Source organism: Equus przewalskii, chromosome 8 (assembly GCF_037783145.1).
Source record: "Equus przewalskii isolate Varuska chromosome 8, EquPr2, whole genome shotgun sequence".
In the NCBI taxonomy this organism is placed as follows: Eukaryota; Metazoa; Chordata; class Mammalia; order Perissodactyla; family Equidae; genus Equus; species Equus przewalskii.
Window position 1 is genome coordinate 8,574,197 of NC_091838.1, and position 19,891 is coordinate 8,594,087.

General features: G+C 39.6%; 1 protein-coding gene across 4 annotated transcripts in view; it reads left to right on the top strand.

The window, feature by feature from the left end:
• The first annotated feature begins 16,116 nt into the window (after positions 1-16,116).
• The window catches only part of IL7 (interleukin 7), a 48,800-nt gene continuing 45,025 nt past the window's right edge, over positions 16,117-19,891 (top strand). For 2 of the 4 annotated variants that reach the window (XM_008514569.2, XM_070630402.1), the window contains exon 1: positions 16,117-16,778. In XM_008514569.2, the coding sequence (XP_008512791.2) occupies positions 16,769-16,778 (10 nt within the window). In that variant the 5' untranslated portion in view covers positions 16,117-16,768. The remainder of the gene's footprint in view (positions 16,779-19,891) is intronic. The other 2 variants (XM_008514568.2, XM_070630401.1) reach the window with 1 other exon arrangement.

Here is a 19,891-nt window from a genome sequence, read left to right on the forward strand (position 1 = left end):
GATTAGGTTCTCTCTTTCTCTTTCTCTCTCCCTCTTTCTCTCTCGCTCTCTCTTTCTCTTTCTCTCTCCCTCTTTCTCTCTCTCTCTCTCTCTCACACACACACACACACTCTTAACAAACCACTGTCACTCAGACACATTTCTGATTGCAATTTGTGGATTCTCAGTTTTGCAGGCTCTTAAAGACCTGTGGTCCTCGTCAGACATCTGTCTTAAGGGAGGAGCACCTACATGTACTTAGTTAGAGAACTGAGTATTATTATGTCCTAGTACAAATCTTAGAACATATGACATTTAACTGAAAAAAACAGTGAGATAATTTTTCACTATCTAGACTGTGTTTATCTCCGAACATAGCGAAAGTTTCCATGCTTATAAATTACGAGATTGTTTCACTTATACAACTGCAAAAGAAATCAAGAGTGTTTCCCATTAGCCTGGCTAAAGACTTCTCAGCCCTCAATCTATATTTTCCTATCACACAGAAGACTCAAGGACTAAGTAAAGAAATAAAGGTTAACTAAAGAGCTACTGAGGAAGAGAGCTGTTTCCCTTTCTAGTCCCATCACTGACATTTCCCCCTGTGACTAGAAACATCTCTGCTTCCTGCCTGTCCTCCTTTGCTGTGCTCTGCACCCCTGGAATGGACAGACCTTCAGCGAAGTGCTAAATGGCCAAATTGTCCTGAATGCGCTGAACGGATATTTATGTCATGAGGATGTTAAGGAATAATTCAAAAGTACACCACCAAAAGTGTCTTTTTAATTTAGAAGAAAGAGCCAAGTAAGTTTTAAGATGGATGTATTTATTACAAAATTATATCCCTACTTCACAGCTTGCACCAATGCAAATCACAGTAGATTACAAAATTTCATGTTTTAAAAAGTAGGAAATAGTAAAACTAGAGAAAGGGGTGAAGCTGGTCAAAAGGTAAAACTTTCAGTTACGAAAGTCCTGAGGATGTAATGAATAGCATGGTCACTACAGTTAACAATACTGTACTGTGTATTTGAAAGTTGCTGAGAGAGTAGATCTTAAAAGTTCTCATCACAAGAAAAAAAAAATTTCTAACTGTGTGTGGTGATGGATGTTAACTAAACTTACTGTGGTAATCATTTTGCAGTATGCACATATATCAAATAATTACGTTGTAGACCTAAAACTAATACAATGTTATGTGTCAATTATATCTCAATTAAAAAATAAACAAACTAGAGTAAAAGCAATCTAGAAAATCTCAGAAAGCCTTTCTCATCCTAAAATGAGAATTTGTTTTTAATGATTTAATGGTCACTCTATTACTTTTAAAACTTTTGAACATGAAAATACACCAAAAAATCAAAAGGCAATTAATAAACTATAAAAATTATTTTAGCATAAATGACATAAAAGGATTAATGTAGCCCAACATATAAAGATTTTTATAAGTCAATATGATAGCCTAGTTGAAAAATAGGCGGACATGAACCATCTTTTGCCAAAGATGAATGAAAGATCATAAATAACATATAAATGTTCGATAGATTCATGAAAGTACAAACTCACAAGTAATAATAAAAATGAAAATTAAAAACAATGGTGCAATAATATATTTATGATAGCCTCGGTTATGATGTGTCACTATATTAATCCCTAAATCTGAGTAATTTAGCACAAGAAAATTGATTTCTCATCACAGACTGGAGGGGGGCTCTGTTTCATATAGTCACTTAGGGATCTAGACTGAGGAGGTTCCCCCCAACTTACAGCTGTTCCATCTGAAACCTGTGCCCTTCCTAGCCAATGAAGTATAAGAGGAGGCAAGAGAATCACATATCAACTTTTCTCTGCCTTGGCCCTGAAGTAACATGTCATTTCCGCCCACAATTACCTTGCTGGTTCTAGTCATGTGCCTGTCCAATTTCAGCATTGCTCTCTCTGTCAACCTCTCCAACTGGCAAAGATTAACAAAAAAGAAGGAAAGAAAGAAAAGCTGTGTTGATCAAGATATTTCTTGTCAAAAGAGCAGTGTGAGCAAAGAAAGAGAGACATGAATCTGTACGACACGTTTGGAATTCTGCAGGATAGTTAGGTGGGAGAGAAAGGATGGTAAAAAATAGGTTGGGAGGTAGAGAAGCCAGCTGATAAAGGTCCTTGAAGAGTCTAGGCTTTCACTGTGAAGATAATGGGGCTCACTGATGATTTTTAAGCAGAAGAGAGCTATGATCAAATGTGCATTTTGAAAAATTCCTCTGTCTGCAGTAAAAGAAAATGGAGGTGGGAAAACTGGGAACTGAGAGATCAAGGAAGGTATCCTTGGAGTAAGTAACAGTTTAAATTAACAATTAAGAATGTCTACTACATACCACATTCAGGGATGTCTGTTATGTTAACTCAAGAGAGGGAGATCATATTCCCATATCAATTTCCCACAAAAACTAAGCATTATAGCCAACTTAATGAACCAAACTACAAAATCTAAAGTTAATATTGTAGCTGGTATAAAAAGTTGCAAAATTCTGTCCTCGACTATTCATACCACCAAAACCTTATCCTTGTAAGTGACTTTTTTGGATACTGTGCCTCCTTCTGGGTATCGTAATGAGATGGTTTTAACAAGCTGCAGCCTCCAGTAAGGCAGCTACCTTCAGTGGTATGTCTGTTCTCTTTCCAAAACCCGCAGACTACATGCAGACCTTTTCTGATTTCACAAAGGTGGGAGGATTCTTAGTGACGTCTTCTTGCAGTAACCTTCTTCTTTCTTCCTCTACGTGGCTTGTTCATTCTTTCTCTCTATAGAGTTACTTCAAACCCCCTTTGATATCTTTTGCCTTTCCTCCTCTATCATTCCTCCAACTTACTTAATATTTCACTTGAGAGAGTGTAGTGTAGATTGTAGGAGCTAAGAGCACAGACTAAAGCCAGACTGCCTGAATTCAAATACTAGTGGGACCATCTAATCATTCTGTGATCTTGAGGCAGTTACTTAGCCTCTCTATATCTCATTTTCTTATAAAATGAGGATAATAATAATACCTCTCTGTGGAAAAAGTTGCAAAAATGGATCCATCTCTTTACTGGATTCCTACACTTAGCACTTTGACTTCGCAGCTCTCCTTAACAACAATCAGAGTCTATTCCCCACCTCTTCAACCTGGACGAGTGTTTTGATTTGCTTTGTCCAATAGGATGTGTAGGAAGTGATGGTGTGCAGGCTGAGCCTAGGTTTCAAGAAGCATTCCATACTTCCACTCCTTCTGTCCTGGATTCTTGCTGTGGCCATGGGAATAGTCCCAGGCTAACCTTTTAAAAAATCAGAGACCACACAGAAAAGGGCCAGCTTGTGCTATCTGAGGCTATCCTAGGCCTGCAACTCCCATCCAACTAGACGGCTGACTGCAGGCAGGTGAATGAGCCAAGCCAAGATCTTTTCAACTTAGCTCAGATCAGCAGACAGTGACGTGTGAAAAATAATAAATGGGTACTGTTGCAAAATGTTTTACATTTTTAAAGTTTTAAAGCGGTTTGTGAAACAGAATTATTGTGGCAATAAATAACTGATACACTCATAGGATTGAGGCTTAAATGAGTTAACATATAAACTTAGAACAATGGTTAGCATTTAGTGTCATTTAAACATTTGCCTTTTTTTATTATGATTCTTTGTAGTAGCGATAGTAGAGAAATGGGATTTGGATTGGAAATACAGATCTAAGAACAAGCACAAAGCCAGCTAAGGAAAACATGACAATAGATAGGAGCCCTTAGGAAGCATTTAGGGTCCGGCCCCATGGCCAAGTGGTTAAGTTCGTGCGCTCCACTTCCGTGGCCCAGGGTTTCGCTGGTTCAGATCCTGGGTGCGGACAGAGCACGGCTCATCAGGTCATGCTGAGGTGGCGTTCCACACGCCACAACTGGAAGGACCCACAACTAGAATATATACAACTATGTACTGGAGGGGCTTTAAGGAGAAAGAAAAAAAAATGAAGATTGGCAACAGATGTTAGCAGGTGCCAATCTTTAACAAAAAAAAAAGAAAGCATTTAAAAACTTAATTTCACTTGCTTTTTAAAACTTGGCAGATTGAAACATTCATTGATTTCTGCTATGTCTAGAAACATCCCCAAATTTAAAGGAATAAAAAACTGTACAAATTCCACAAAGACAACGAGAACAAGAGGTTAGCAGGGTGAAGAAAGCTATATATACGTACTTGCAGAAGTGAAATTAATGAAAAGAGAATGGGTTCTCCTTATGAAAAAGCTTTTGATCAGATTCTCCGGAAGGCAGGAGTAAGAAGCGTGGTTCCTACTGAAGCATTGAGACAAGTGTCTGTGCAACTCAGTTTGATCCCAGTCCCACAACCCTGCCGAACAAAGACAGATGACTACTGCTTCCGTCTACCTCCCCAGCTCCCAGAGGAGTCTGAAAATTATTTTCTGGGGACATAGAACCCGAGGGACTGAACTTTGGGACAGTGAGCAAAATAGAAGGAAAGACTATGGTGAAGAGAAGAGATAAAGGGAGTTAGGGAGAAATCTACATGCTAAAGAGCAGATCTCCAGACCCCTCCCTTCCACCCTGGCATGGTAGCCAGGATTATATCAACTACCTCCCTCTAAGAGAGAGGAAAAATCTTCTCTGCTTTTAACAGGAGACACAGAGAACAAAACAAAGAAAGAGAAAAAAGGCTCAAATAAGTGGAGATAATGCAGGCAAAAAAAATGGACATTTAAATCTCTCTCTCTCTCAACCTAAAAGAAAATATTGCAGCCATGAATCAAGAATAGGCTTCACCACAAAAAAGGGGAAGAATCAGAGAATAAAAGCTTAAGTATGGGAACTCTAATTAACCACTGGCTGCTTTAAATAGAGACACCAAAAAGTGGTATCGTCGCTGTAAGCAGGCACTGAAGTAATACAATCCTTGCATAGGCTTATACCCCGGTGTTTCATCACCTGGATGGTCCAAGAAACCTCAAAACCTGAATTCAGATTAAAATGGCCCAAACTGGAAGTGCCTACAGTTACCTGGTAAAACCAAACAAATTTCTCTCCGGTGGATGATGTTCCTTATTCTAGACTTCCAATTCTTCTTACAAATGAGGTTTCTAAAACAACATCTAGCACATAGCATGATATGACCACAACCAGGCACACAAGGAAATAATACCCCATGAGTGAAAAGAATCAGAAACAACAGGAGATAGAAACATATCCACAAATAATTGATATACGACCCTTATCATAAATAAGTGTAAGAATAAAAAGACTATAAAACATACATGCTTACTTTAGTCCATAAAAAATAAAAGGCTAAACTGAAATATTTCAGCAGGGCACTATAAACTGTAAAAAGTGGCATAGCACAGTGAAAAAGAATCAGGAACAGAAAAACATAATAACTTTGGAAAAAATTTCTATGGAATGTATCATTTGATTAGACATCATTAAAGAAAGAATTATTAAATTCTAGGAAGATTAGAAAAAACTAAACAGTGTAAGGGACCAAAAGATAAAGCCATGAAAAATATGGAGGAAAGGGTAAGAGATTTTCAGGGTACAAAGAGAAAGTATAACATCTCAGAAGTAGAAGACAGAGAATGTGGCAGAAAACATATTTGAAGAAATAACAGCTGAGATTTTTAGCACTGATAAAAGATACCAAGCCACAGATTCAACAAGCTCCATGAATCTAAAGCAGAATAAATAAAAAGAAACCCACACCTAGACACGTAGTAAAGCTTTATAAAAATTAATGACAACAGGAAAAATTTTAAAAGAGCCATAGTAAAAAGGATAGGTTATTTTCAAAAGAGCAACATATCCTATGACCCAGCACTTCTACTTCCCGGAATAAGTTCTACAATGTATGGCCTCAATAAGTAAATCTCTAAAATAGACCTAAATACTGCCTGTGTCAGGCATTCCATCCTCGGACAGTTCTAAATGTTAAAAAGCACTTTCTTTCACTAAGCCAATCTCTCACAACTCTTGTGTCCAACGGTGTGCTGGTAAGAAATACAACATTTGTATCATTTGCTGGTTTCTGGGGTGGAAATACTCTCCCCTTGGCTAGCTTCAAGCAACCAATGGGACATCACTGAATGCACAGGTGAGAAGAGATGCACGCCATCAGCTCGCGCAGACCAGGATGTGCCCGCGCCAGCACACTGTTGCTTGTATTCCTGATTGTGTCTTTTCTTGTCAAGGCTAAAGATTCCTAACTCTTTAGTTATTTCCCCCATGTAGCTAATTCTGGGGAATATTCATTCATACAATGGATATTATTAAGGGTCTATTCTTTGCCAGTAAATGCTCTAGAAGCAAAGTGAACAAAAAATGTCTTCATGGAGCCTATGTTATAGTGGAAAGAAAAAGAGAGTGAACAAAGAAGTAAATATACAATCTTTCAAATGTTGACAAACGAGGTGGAGAAAAATATATGAGGATGAGGTAGAGGGGAATTTTATACAGGGGAAGGCCTCGCTGATAAAAGACCATATCTCGGGGCCGGCCCGGTGGCGCAGCGGTTAAGTTCGCACGTTCTGCTTCTCGGCGGCCCGGGGTTCGCTGGTTCGGATCCCGGGTGCGGACATGGCACTGCTTGGCAGCCATGCTGTGGTAGGCGTCCCACGTATAAACTAGAGGAAGATGGGCACGGATGTTAGCTCAGAGCCAGGCTTCCTCAGCAAAAAGAGGAGGACTGGCAGTAGTTAGCTGAGGGCTAATCTTCCTCCAAAAAAAAACACAAACAAACAAACAAAAAAAGACCATATTTCTTCTCTGTTCTCACTCTTTGCCATAATGCTCTTGATAAATTGGAGAGGGAAAGAGTTGGTGTGAAGAAAGCTGAATTTATGAAAACTTTAAGAAGAGCTACACAGGGTATAAGCACTAGAAAGAGGTATTACTGTAAAGCAGAGACTGCAAATCAAGAGTTCAAAAGAACCGAGCCAACATTTAAAAATTGGGAGGGTCCAGTAAATATGCAAGTTTTCTGCCTTGCCTGCTAGACTGGAAAAGCAGGCAATGCTGACCCTGCATTCTGGCTCCTTTGGACAAGGCCTGAGCTTGCAAGTCAGTCACTGTAGTCCCCAGCACACTGCCTGCCCCCACCTTACATTACCCACCTGGGCCCTGAAGTCATTCGAATTATATAATTTTCACTTATATTTCATTACAACTTAGTAATGCTGATATATTTAATAATATTTTAATAATGCTGATGCATTTAGCAATATTTTAGTAATCCTGATATATTTAGTGATGCTGATAGGGTAAGAGTGATCACAAGAAGAAACTGTGCTCTAAAACTAACAATTTATGTTGAAATAGACACACCTTGAACAATATGAGTATTATATAGATATATGAGTATTATAGTGTTATATATTATTAATAATATAGATAATACTCATAATATATAATAATATATGATATAATATATAACATATTATATATTAGTAGTAATATATAATATCATATAATATACTCATATGAATTTTATGATATTATATATTTTAATTACTAATACTAGTATTCTGAATATTTTAACACTCTGAAAATTTTACTTCTTGATGGTTTTTTCACTTCAAAGTGGCTACTTTATGAATTTATACACCTATTTTACCTACCCTTATTCAAAGTGTATTTTGGAAACCCCTCAGAAAGTAGGTTGCAGAACCATTTATTTTTTAAATTTTTGTGTTTTGATTGTGGGTTTGATTGTCAAAAACAGTGAAAAAGCAATTCAGATTCAAAAAGAATTATGGAATTCTTAAAAAATTAATTATCTTTTCATCAACGAATGTAATGTGAAGGTTAACAACTGATTGCCATCCAATTCAGATAGAATATTTGTTTTTAATTCACCATTCCCAGATACAAATAAACTTCAAAACCAACAGCACAACAAACACCTACATTGGTTTATAAAACTTATTTTATGGACTCAATTTATGCAACATCACTTTTCATCTGTCAAGACATATACTTTTAAAATGCTATTCACCATGTGGCCTAGAAATCAGTAATAGTCATCATAAATATTACTAAAAACAAATAATTCTCATAAAACAAACATTACAAATAAAAACAAGTGATTCTGGAATAATTTCCAGAGCCGGCCTCCTCAATTTCAACTGGCTTGTTCGTTTGTGGGAAGGAATAGGAGGAGGATAAAACAGCTAAAGCAAATCTTACAACTAAAATTATAATTTTTCAGTTTAATAGTATATGTAAATAGAAATGTTTAGATAAGAAATGTGTGATATAAGAAGTTATTTTATATTTACCTCAATTCTTTTCCCCTTCATTTGGTTATTTCCATATATCTATTTCTCAGTTATAGAACACACACAAATACATATCTATATTTGGTTGACATTAAATACTGCTGAGACCATTTTTAAAAAGAAAGTCTCGTCTCACCTTTACAGTGTTGTTCTATCCCGATTATATGAGGTTTGAGGACATTGAACTTCTCAAGATAGGAATTGTTTTGTGGTCAATTTTGGAAATTTGAGTATCTGGGTATTAGAAGACAATTTATCGAAAGATAGAGGTAGAGATAAATGAAAACAAAGCATGCTGCAGAAAAATACGTATAGCATGATTTCATTTTGGTTAAAAATATATATTAGCAGCATGGTCATCACAAGCGCAATGGTTAGATACAGTTTTCATTTTTTAAATTTTGCTTGTATCCACTTATTAAATGTTTGTGTTCTACATGTTCTGTTTTTATGACTTTAAAAAGGAAATTTAACAAGTAACATCAGCAACGACAACTAGCCAACTAGTTCACTGGATGCGATAGGCAGAAGCCAGGATACAGTGGAATGAAAAATGAATGGGAGTGGGAACTACTCAGAATGAGTCAAGTACAAGAGAAAGAGAAGAGGAAGGAGAGGAATTAGAAGCAGACAGCTCAGCCTCCAGGCTTCTCTGCCATGAAGCTTTGACGCTGGCTTTCCTCTTTCCAGAAGATGCTTCTTACAGACATCCATGTGACACACCCAATCATCTCCCCATTTAATAGATGGATGAATAAATGAACAAATAAACAGACGAATGAATGGAAATATCACCATGAAAAGAGAATTTTTCCTAATGTGTTCTTTATAGTCTTTGTTCAAATGTCACCTTCCCACTGAAGCTTATTTAAAGTCACACCACTCTTTCCCTTCCCTCCACATACACAAATCCCCCTGCCCTGATCCTATTTTTTTTCATAGACTTTGGTAAATTTCAAACATTTTACGTAATTTTTTACTTTTATTGTTTATTGTCTATCTCCTCCACTAGAATGTAAATGCAATCTAGCAGAAATGATTTTGGTTTGTTTTGTACACTGATAGATCCAAGCACCTAGAGCAGTGTATATATAGCACACGGTATTACTTCACGACTATGTGCTGAATTAAAAGAAGGCTTATTTAGGGTTGGGAAAGATTAGAGCATGTTCACGTGCTGAACTTGACTATTCCCGGGAAGAAAGATAAGCATGATTAATGAATCCAGAATGGCAGAAGCCATCCTTATGAGAGTTCCTTTGTATCTTCCTTGCTATTTGACCTTCATTTCTAGTAACATCAAATGCACTGCCAGAAAAACAGCCACACACAATTTTGTTGGTGCTTTTTCAGTGGAAGAAATTCATTGCCGTGGTAACAACACATTTCAGTACCACGTTGTTAGAGCTGGTACTTACTGTCATGGAAAAGCAAAGGTACAATTAATTCCGTTTACTGATAAGGTATATCCAGTTAGCTGTGCTTACACAGCAGGAAAAGTATCAAACGGGAACTACCAAAGAGGGCTACTTGCAAGAACATGTTTGCCATGAGGTTTAATTATTTCCTTTTACAGTTTAATATTCAATAAAGATTTAGCAGGAGGAAGAAAAGAAGGAATTGCATGAAGTCAAATTTGTCAACAAAGCAAATATTTATTAAGGTGACAAAAAAGACAGATAAAACTAAGGTCATAAAGAAAATATTAATCTCAATCAAGATTAACACAAAGCAACTATAATGACAACAAGAGCAAAAGTATGAATTTGATCCACGCCATTTCTAGCACTTTTCTAGATTCAGCCTCCTGAGATTTCTTTGGGCCTCTAATCTTTCTTGCCTATTGATAGTGATCCTTGTAACTCTTGAAAGTCCTCAGTTTTGTTTTGATTGTTGGGGATTTTACCTTAAAATCACTGATTTAAATCGTGCTCTTATCGAGGAATGCCTGCATTCTTCTAGTCTCAGAGGATCCTTTTCAAATGATCGATGCACCAGTACATACAACATTCATTTTGGTCTTACTTTTTGACTAGGTTTCACTGTAGGCCACTCAGCGCATGTAGATAAAGTGAAAATATACACCAAAAAGCTTAAAGGATAAATTCAAATAGCTTAATATATAGGGACATATTTGTATTTGGCAGACAGGCTGAATTTCATAAAGTCTACTTTAGTATAAAAAAAGTTATAATATGGGTTAGTTTGGAATTAGAATCAAAAGAGTCTCACTTTTCTGATCTGGATAACAGTTTAGAGGTCTCAGAGAATAAAAATGACACAGACTATCATTTTGAAAGGAAGGAAATAAAAAATAGAAAATGTTATATTTCACTGGTAAAAACAGTGTCTCACCTAGGACAGACCAGGAAAAAATTGTTGATCAAAAAAAAAAATTTTAAGAGAAAGACATGATTAGAAAACTTGTTAGTTAAATGTCAGGGAGAATTGCTAATATCGGAAAAGAAACAAGGAAATCAAAGCATATAGCCACGACCTCACAGGGCATGTTACTCAAGACACATGACACTGCTCCATTGTTTGAAAAATCATTGTCTGATACACCAAACTCAATAGTTCAGTGTTTAGATTTCTTAAAAACTTCCATTTTCATGCTCTTCTCAGTGAGTGTATGTCGCTGACAGTAATGTATTAATTTTAGGTGAGCACATTAATGGTAGTTCCAGGCTTTTAGGATCCAGTTAATTGACACACTATTGGCACAGAGCAATGACTGATACCCTGGGAACTCAGGAAAGTACAAGATCTTTTTAGATTATTGTTTATTGACTTCATTACTGTTGCAATACACTTAATCATTCCATGTCATATATGAGCTAATGGATGTTCTGAGAGGTCAATCACAGTCCAAGGGCAATGACAAATGTGCTAGAACAAACCTAGGCTGCCTCAAGGAGAGGCAGATTGGACTAATTTTCTAATTTAACAATAAACTGATTTGAATGGGACACACGGCCCTCCATATTAGGAAAAGAAGTCTAAATCTATATTAAATACAAGAATTTTGACAGGCTTACCAGAACCTGAGACATATCAATGGCAATCAGTAGTTGGTATTATAACATTCCTGGATGTTAACAGAGCTTTGCCGGGAGAACCGATTCTCTGTGAGAAAAGCAAGTCAAGACCCCTCCAGCCTGACATCTCCCTTTTCCACAAGTCACTCTTTGGTGGAATCTGTAACTTGAAAGGAATTCTGTTGACTTTAGAGAATTCCAGGCTGAACAAGACATTGCTGCTCTTGTTCAAGAGCTCATAAGAACAACTCAACATCTTCACACAGTAACTGGAGGATATTAGGGGAATCTGTTCAGAGATTTTGAGGCAATAAAGGAAAATACTTTTCCATTTTCTTCAAAGAATTTGTATAAAGAAAATTGTCTAATTATTCCTCTATAAAGGCAGTGGTTAAAAGCATAGTCCCTCCAAAACATAGTATATAAAAGAAAACTCTGATCCCCAAGAACACATCCATTAGTGTACAAAAGGATTAAATAATGCAAACTACATAAGCTACAGCTGCTCCCTCCAAAAGACCATTTGGGAAATATTTTTCTCTTAGACTAGCCAATACTCAGTCCAAAAGCAGACAAGTGAGTGTCATGGGAAACATTTCAATATGGAACATAAAATTAGGCACCAGATTTATAGTGGATTCTGATTGTTTAGAATTATAGAATTTAACGACTGAAATGGAAGAGGAGAGAGAAATGAAGGAAGCATAAGAAAAAAATAAATCTGAGATCTTGGATTTCTTGGTTCCATCCTTTCCTATTTCTTCAGGAGAACCCAATTTTATCAATTAATATATAAATATACTCTAGCACCTCTCATACATGAAAATGGAAGCTTCCATTATGCTTTACATGCCTTTCAAACCACTACCTGATTCCTTTCATCTTCACCGGACATCTTCAACGAGTTAGCTCCTTTCACTTTCTCTGCATCTTCCCTTACCCCGCACAAATTAGAATATTACTCCAGTCTACACTGCTGTTCTCAAACTGCTGTCATGAGGACCACAGATAATCTCTGCTCTGCCAAGTTCAGTGGACACATTTTTCAATCTTCATCTTGTTCAACGTCTATGTGACATTTGGAAATACTGACTACTTAATTTATTTTGAAGTTGTCTTCCTTTGCTTTCTGGTCCACTGACTTCTGACTCTCCTACCCTGCTGCCCTCACTTTGTCAGTGGGCACCCACTTCTCTATCTACCCTTAGTGTGCGTGTCTCAAAGTTCCTCCTGGCATTAGCTCTCTTTCTCTCTCCTCTCTTCTAAGATACAGGTTGGGTGATTTCATTCATTCCCATGGCTCACGCAATCTTTGTTAGCGTGCTACACGCATGTCCCGCAAGGTTCCTGATATTTTGGCGTGGCCATTTTGATTCAGCCTTCAGAAGAAACCTTTTTATTTTCACTCTCGCAATGCTCGAGACTGGCAGTCTCATCCTATCCCTGGGCTTCATCGCATGAATTTAAGTATGTTTTATTGTTGAACTCTAGTCAATCCTCCACAAACAAATACTTTATATAATGCTTAAACAGTTACAGTTTCTAGAAAACAACAGAATTCCCAAATCCCTTTATGAAGGTAACAAAGTTTAACAAAAATAGCCCACACTCAGTTGAATATAATATGAGGAACAAACATATACTAATTATGAATATAATTGCAAATTTCTAAATAAATATTAGCAACTTGAATTTAGCATTATGGTAAATTTGTGGCTTATTCAGGAATCTAACAAGAAAAAACATGATTGTGTAAATAGATGCTTAGTAGCCATTTGATAAAATTTAAAATTCATCCTTCAGCTCAGGCTTGAAAATCAAGCAGATCTGATTTAGAATTATAGATTATCCACTGATAGCTATTTTTCCATTGGACAGGTAAATAAACCTTCTTTGGACCTTAGTTTCACTAATTTTTAAAATGGGTCTAGATTGCCTTAAACCCCCAGTTTGAAATGCATCTCATCTTTTCCTTTTCACAACATTCTTTATCCTTGAGATTAGACATTTAACACTTGTTTTTCCCACCAGACTGAAAACCACCTTGAAGAAATGAATTGTTATCCACAACATGTAGCGTAATATATGCTAGTGTCTGTGACCAGTTACAGAATTCGCAGGGCCCAGAGCCGAGCGAAAATGAGAGTTCTCTTGTCCAAAGATAATTAAAAATTTCGAGACAGTGACAGCAGAGTATTAAACCAGGAACAGAACCCTTCTAAGCATGGGCCCTTGTACCACTACATACAACACATGCCCATAAAGGAGTCAGCTTTGTGTGTGTGTGTCTGTGCATCCGTGTTTGAAATATGTTGAATATTATCCCTGGAAAATGAAGTCATAGGACCTTCAGAAAATGTCCACAGACGGAATGGTAGCTAGCATTCAGATCTCAAAAATAGTTATATTAAATTGGGTAAAAATAGTTCAGATAATTAATCAAGAAAATATTTTCAAGTTACCAATAACTGACTATTTTGATTGAAGATTGTAGAATATTAAAAAAGACATTGGTTAACCTTTAACAATTCTCCCTTTAAATTGACATTCACATCGTTTTTTCAGTTTTTTCTGTTACATTGCATTATTCATTCTAATATTTTCCTTCTTAATATTTATTGGTGATAATTCATAAACTTTATATACTATTTTGTCCCCACATTGACTTTTCTGCACAATTTATTGAGTCTACAAGTGACATAATAGTAACTACTCCATTTCTCTAAGCATAAAACATTAGCATATGAAAATTCATAAAATATTTTATCCTTGCCCATCTGTCTTATGAAAAACAATGTTCAGTTTATCAAAATATCAACTACTAGTTTAAAACTTCATTTTGGAACTTCTTCCAAATGATATTAATTCTCTCACAGACAGAAAAATAATAACTTGATGTAGTTAGAATGTGCCCATTTTCACACGACAATGAAAATTCCCAACGCTTTCTGAACAATTTCTTCAGAGCGATTCCCCACACTTGCAGTCAGGAACTTACAATCCTCTCCTGGGGCTCCAAATAATTTCCCCTCATGCTTTCCAAAAGTTCACTTATGCATAAGCCCTTATCCTGCCAGGTTTATGGTGATTGCATGAAAAAGAAAGACAGAGTTCCTCCTGAGCAAGTTATTGGTGGACGCTCTTTTATCTGTCCCTGAAAAGTTAAAAAAAAAAAAAATGCAGGCTATATGCAATGACCTCTGTGCTGCTGTCAAGAATTTTAAATAAATAAATAACCAAGCTAGGTGTGTTTAGTCACAGAATTCATTTTCAAAGTCACCCCAGCCTCCTGTCTCTCCACTCCCCACCTCCCACTCTAGGTTTGTCAAATGGAAATGCTTGGCTTTTCCCCTATTCTCTTTGCTTCCCTCCCTCTCTTCTTCCGTCTGCCTTCACATACTTTTTCTTTCACACACGATCTCATTCATGTATTCTCACTCAACTGTTCTCTCTCATTCTGTCACTCAGCCATACTTTCGGAATGCCTCTGTGCTAGATACTGCTCTAAGCCGAAGTAAGCTTGGCTGGGCGCAGAGAAGAAAGAGGCCAGTGTGGCTGGAACTTAATGAGGTGGGTACCAGAGGGGGTCAGAGAGGGCAGCAGGACCTTGAAGACCTGCACGCAGTGGGAAGTGGCAGAGGGTGGTCCCAGGGGTGGCAAGTATAAATCAGATATCCTGCTGCTATGAGGAAAGCGAAACAGTTATGGGCAAGAGGGAAGCTGCGAGATCTCCAAGAGGGCGGGGTTTTAAGGATTTGCCCAGAGGCGATTCCAGAGTGGACAGATTAGATTCGGAATTTCTTTTAGAGGTAGAGCTGACAGGACGTCCCTGTGGATTGGATGTGGGAATTGAGACCAAAAGAGGAATCAGAGATCCAAATTCCAGGCTTGAGCAACTCTGTCTCACTCTCTATTTCCTCATTACTCTCTTTCTCTTTCTCCCTTCCATCATTTCCTCTTTCCTCTGTTCACACTCTAGCAGAATCTGGAATGCTCACATGCACAGGTTAATTCCTGCCTGGGTCTCAGTTCACAACTCACAAACTCCAGAAACCTTTCCTGAGGTCCCACACTGGGGCAAAGACACATCCACATGAACACGACCCTGTCTCCTTCCTGGCATCAATTTCTAGTGACTCACAAGAACTTCTAACACAGGGGTTCCAGGCACGACTCTAGAGCCAGAACGCAGCGGGTTGGAATTAAAGCTGTTAATAACTAGCTAAGTGAACTCTAGCAATCGACTTCAGGAAGTCTCAGTTCCCAGATCTGTGAAGTGCACATAAGAAAATTATCTACCTCATAGAAATATTTGCATAAGACGCCATGTGTAAAACGCTTAGCACAATACTCGTACAGAGCAGGTGCTAGATACATGACAGCAGTTTTTATTACCACGGTTACTATTCTACATTTAAGCAGGGTTTCTGCAAACTATCAGAAATCAGACTAAAACAGGAAACAACTAAATAATTCAGCCCTAGAAAAAATTAGCTCCTCAGGAACATACAGTCAAAATGGATAGTTTGATTCCGTAGCCAACTCAGATAAATGGGCACGTGGGAGTCACAGTTATTACCGATTATAGTCTCCATTTCCTCCACCTAATTTGGGTTTTGAGTCTCAAGTCCAAAGATACCACTTACCAGATTAGGTGGGCCCACGGGATTATTTTGCTTTGCGGTCTCACCTGGGCAGGTACATGTACAAAAAACAGAGTGGAAAGAGACTGATAGAGATGTTGGAGGAGCTGAGGGCGTGACCCTCTTATTCATTCTTTACTTCCTTTTTTTTTTTTTTACAAGACGACTTGGCATCGTCCACCACATCCGCGGCGAGAGCTGAGACGCCTCCTCCGTGGCGTCCGCTTGCCATAGCCCAGCTTTCGCCCTACACATTTGCGGCTTTCGTGGATACATTAGCAAGCGATGCTTTTAGATCCCAGTCGCCTGGCTTTGCCAAGGCGGCTAGAGGTCATCGGGAAGTCTTTCGCCTCGAATCGCTCTGACTCAGACGGCTAGCTGGTGCCTCCCGCTGTGCCTTGGAAGTTCGCGCCCTCCTCTGGTCCTGGTCCAGGTGCACAGGAAGCGCCAGGGGAGGACGCAGGTGCCCAGGAGAGGGGGGGCCGTGAAGGCGCCCCAGTGAGGAACTCAAAGATCGAACCTGCGGACCAAGCGCAAAGGAGAAACTGAAAGTACACCGCCGGCTGATCCTACGGAAGTTATGGGAAAGGCAAAGCGCCGACCCGGGCCGTGGTGTGTGCCGCCCCCCTTGGGATGGATGAAACAGCAGGCGCGGCGTGGGTGAGAGGAGCCAGCGGCAGAGACGGCCCTCGCCGGCACCGACTCCCGGCACCTCCGCGGAAGACCAGGGTCCTGGGAGTGAGTATGGGCGGTGAGAGCTCGCTCCTGCAGCAGTTGCGATCACCATGACCACGCCCGCCTCCCGCAGATCATGTTCCATGGTAAGCGCTCCTCTCCCGGCCGCAGAAGTTCGCGCGCCCGGCACGCCGGGGGCTCTGGGACGCGCTGCGGGGCCCCGTGTCCAGGCGCGTCCGGGAACTGCCCGGCCTTGCACTTTGGACCAGCCGAGAGCACTGGCTCTCCCACGGGCAGCGGCAGCCGCGCCTGAGTGCCCTGGCCCACAGCCACCTGCACCTGGGACTGCTGCGCCTGCCAGCCTGAGAGACGCAGTGCCCGACGCCTGCTTTCGGTCCGGAGACCGAGCGCTGCAGCCCCCGTGCGGCTCAGCCGCGGCGGCCGGCAGCCGGGTCCCGGGGTTAGCCGGTGGCTGTCAGTCTTCCCTGGCCAGCGCTGCCTTGCGTCCACCCGACGCAAACCCCACTGTCCCCTTGATCTTTGTCGCGCCAGATCACACCCAGGCGCCCCGCGATCGGCCAGTGCCTGGGCTCTTGCAGCTCCGAACTCCCTAGAGAAGTGAAAGCGAGGCTCCCACGGGACGCTCTTTTAAACCCAAAGGGGACCGGTCTCTGGAAAACCCCGTGTTCCCCCCTCAGTGAGACTGGGAGTTTCCGACTGGGGCTGTACTGTGTGTCTTTTGCTGGGAACCCGAGCGCTCGGGCTGGCACTGAAGAAGGACAGTTTGGGGTTTTTGTTTTTTCCTCTATGGGGGTCTTTGGCGGAGGCAGGATTAGATAGGCGTAACTGTAAATTCTAGACCCTTGCTGAGATCTTCTATATTTTATTTGTGCAGAATCCGGACTTAAAATGGACAAGGGCAGAGTAAAGACGAGCCGGGTTCCGTTGGCAGCCATATGGCCAACGTGAAGCGCCAAAACGTTTACGGGAAAATATAAGGGGGAAAAGACGTGTGTGGGGAGAGGCTCTGCTGAGGCAAATTGGAATATCTTACAGTAAATACTTCCTCAAGCAAAAGAAGACGGGTGGGGGAGGGTGCGGCGATGGAGAGAAGATAGTTCCTCGCTTTGCCGCCTGGGCTGCGCGCTTTCCTGGCGACACCGTTAGATGGAAGGAGGCCTTTCCCGTCATAGGTATTACAGAGTCAAGAATTGACATAGCCGAGACCTACCGGATCAGTAACAAAATAAAGGGGTGGGAGGGATGGCAGTTAGAGTATCCAAGACAATTATGGAAGAAGATTTGTAAAGAGTATCCTCCAGAAGTTTAATCTAGAATTAGAAATTGACTATAGCCCTGTTTTCCTTACAATGCCGTGGATCTCATGCAAATCTCCTGCTTTCTGGATCGCTCCGGGTTCTAATCCTTGTGCCCCGTCTCATCGAAAGTGGAGGGGTAAAGTGGAGGAGCCTGTGGATAGGGTTCCTCCTTACCCTTTTTCTTTGCTACTTCTTTTGGGAGTTGGAGTAATTGAGGACCTACTATGTGTCCTCAACTGTGCTATCTAGTTTAGATAATTTAATCATATTTGAGGGCCGAAAATGGAATAGTAATAAAAACAGAGAACTGAGGAAGGTTAGAAAACCTGAACAAGTATAAAGGAGAATTACACATCCACATCAATGGTTAAATGTCTTCAACAAAAATGGAAAAGTTTATTTTGTAGGACTAACTTACATGTCGTGTTCACACTCATGCATGTGAAATTGTTTCTGGTCTCACCCCTGACACATAACCTAGCGTAATGAGAGCAAATAATGAGTGTAGTTTTTCCTGAAATAATAGTGTTTGATGCAGTGTTTCAGAGCTTGGCCAGGAAATACCTTCGTGAGGTTCACGTGGAGGAAGATGGGGTTCTATACATGTCCCTTGCTACACACACGCACACGCACACACTCACAGTTATTTTTGTAGAAGCAGTGTAGCTTAGTATGTAAATGCTGAGTTTCTAGACTGTTCAATCTGACAAACCTGGGTTTGAATCTCGTCTCTTACGTTATACATGGGGAAAAATTTTCTTTGGGTCTCAGATTCTCCATCTGCAGAAATGTTAGTAATTAGTAGTACTCACCTCATGAAATGGTTGTGGGATTAAGTGAAATATTGTGTGAATACTATTGGATGGCTTCAGGAATGTCTGTAAGTGTTTATCATGGGATTTGTGGATAGAACTTATACTCCAGTCTTCATATGGTTGTGGCATGATTTATGTGAGCACGATCAAATTCATTTTTGTAACCTTAAAAAGCTGATTTCCATACAACACATGGTTGCTTTCTATTGTTTATTCTTTCTTTATTCACTCATTTGCTTGTGCCAATTGTTCATATTAAAGTCAAGTCTTATATGTTCAGATAATGTCATCCATTCCATCTTGAATGTCTTTTGACCATTTTTTAAAATTCCCAATGAAAACAGGTCTATGTACTATTTATAATGGACAGTCAGTAAACACCTATTGATCTTAAAGATTGATGAGAGATAGGATTTGATGGACTATAGAAACTAATTTGTTTGTGTTCACTTTGACCCCATAACTTAAGTAGCTGAGGATTGAATGTATTATTTGGCTGAAATTAAAAACCAACAAGAATTTTTAGACAACCATCATTCTGATTTAACCAAATTCCCTACTGAAAACAATTCTCCAGTTTCAATCCCTTCAGGAGATCTAAAGAAAATTCCAGAAGCCCAGGCTTGCCTTACATTATTCTTTATGGTTTGTCTTTTATGTAACCTAATGAAAAGTTCATAGTGGGGGGAAGGTGTGGGTGTCTATGTATAATCTGAAACAGCACAAAATAAAAGCAGAATCTTTTTCTTATTGTGACAATGTCAAAAGCACACTCAGACTTGGCAGTCTTAATATGTGACTTTCTATGTGGCGTGGAGGAAAGACTTCAATTACGGAACAAGCTGAAAGTCACTAATGACAGACCCGGAACCTATGAGCTGTGAGTGCAAAGCCCTGGGTGTGTCAGCAGCGCTGTTAAGGAGGTGATTTCAAATCTAAACAGTTACTGTATTCGGATGGCCAGGTAGATTCTCAGAATTAAGGTGCTTGAGAGTTGGAAGAGACATTAAGGGATCATTTGCTCGAAAGTTTTCATTTTACAAATCAGGCAAGTGAAAGCTTAAAAGATGCTCTGTCTCTCAGTCACACAGCCCATTGTCGTACCAAGACAAAAACCTCAAGACT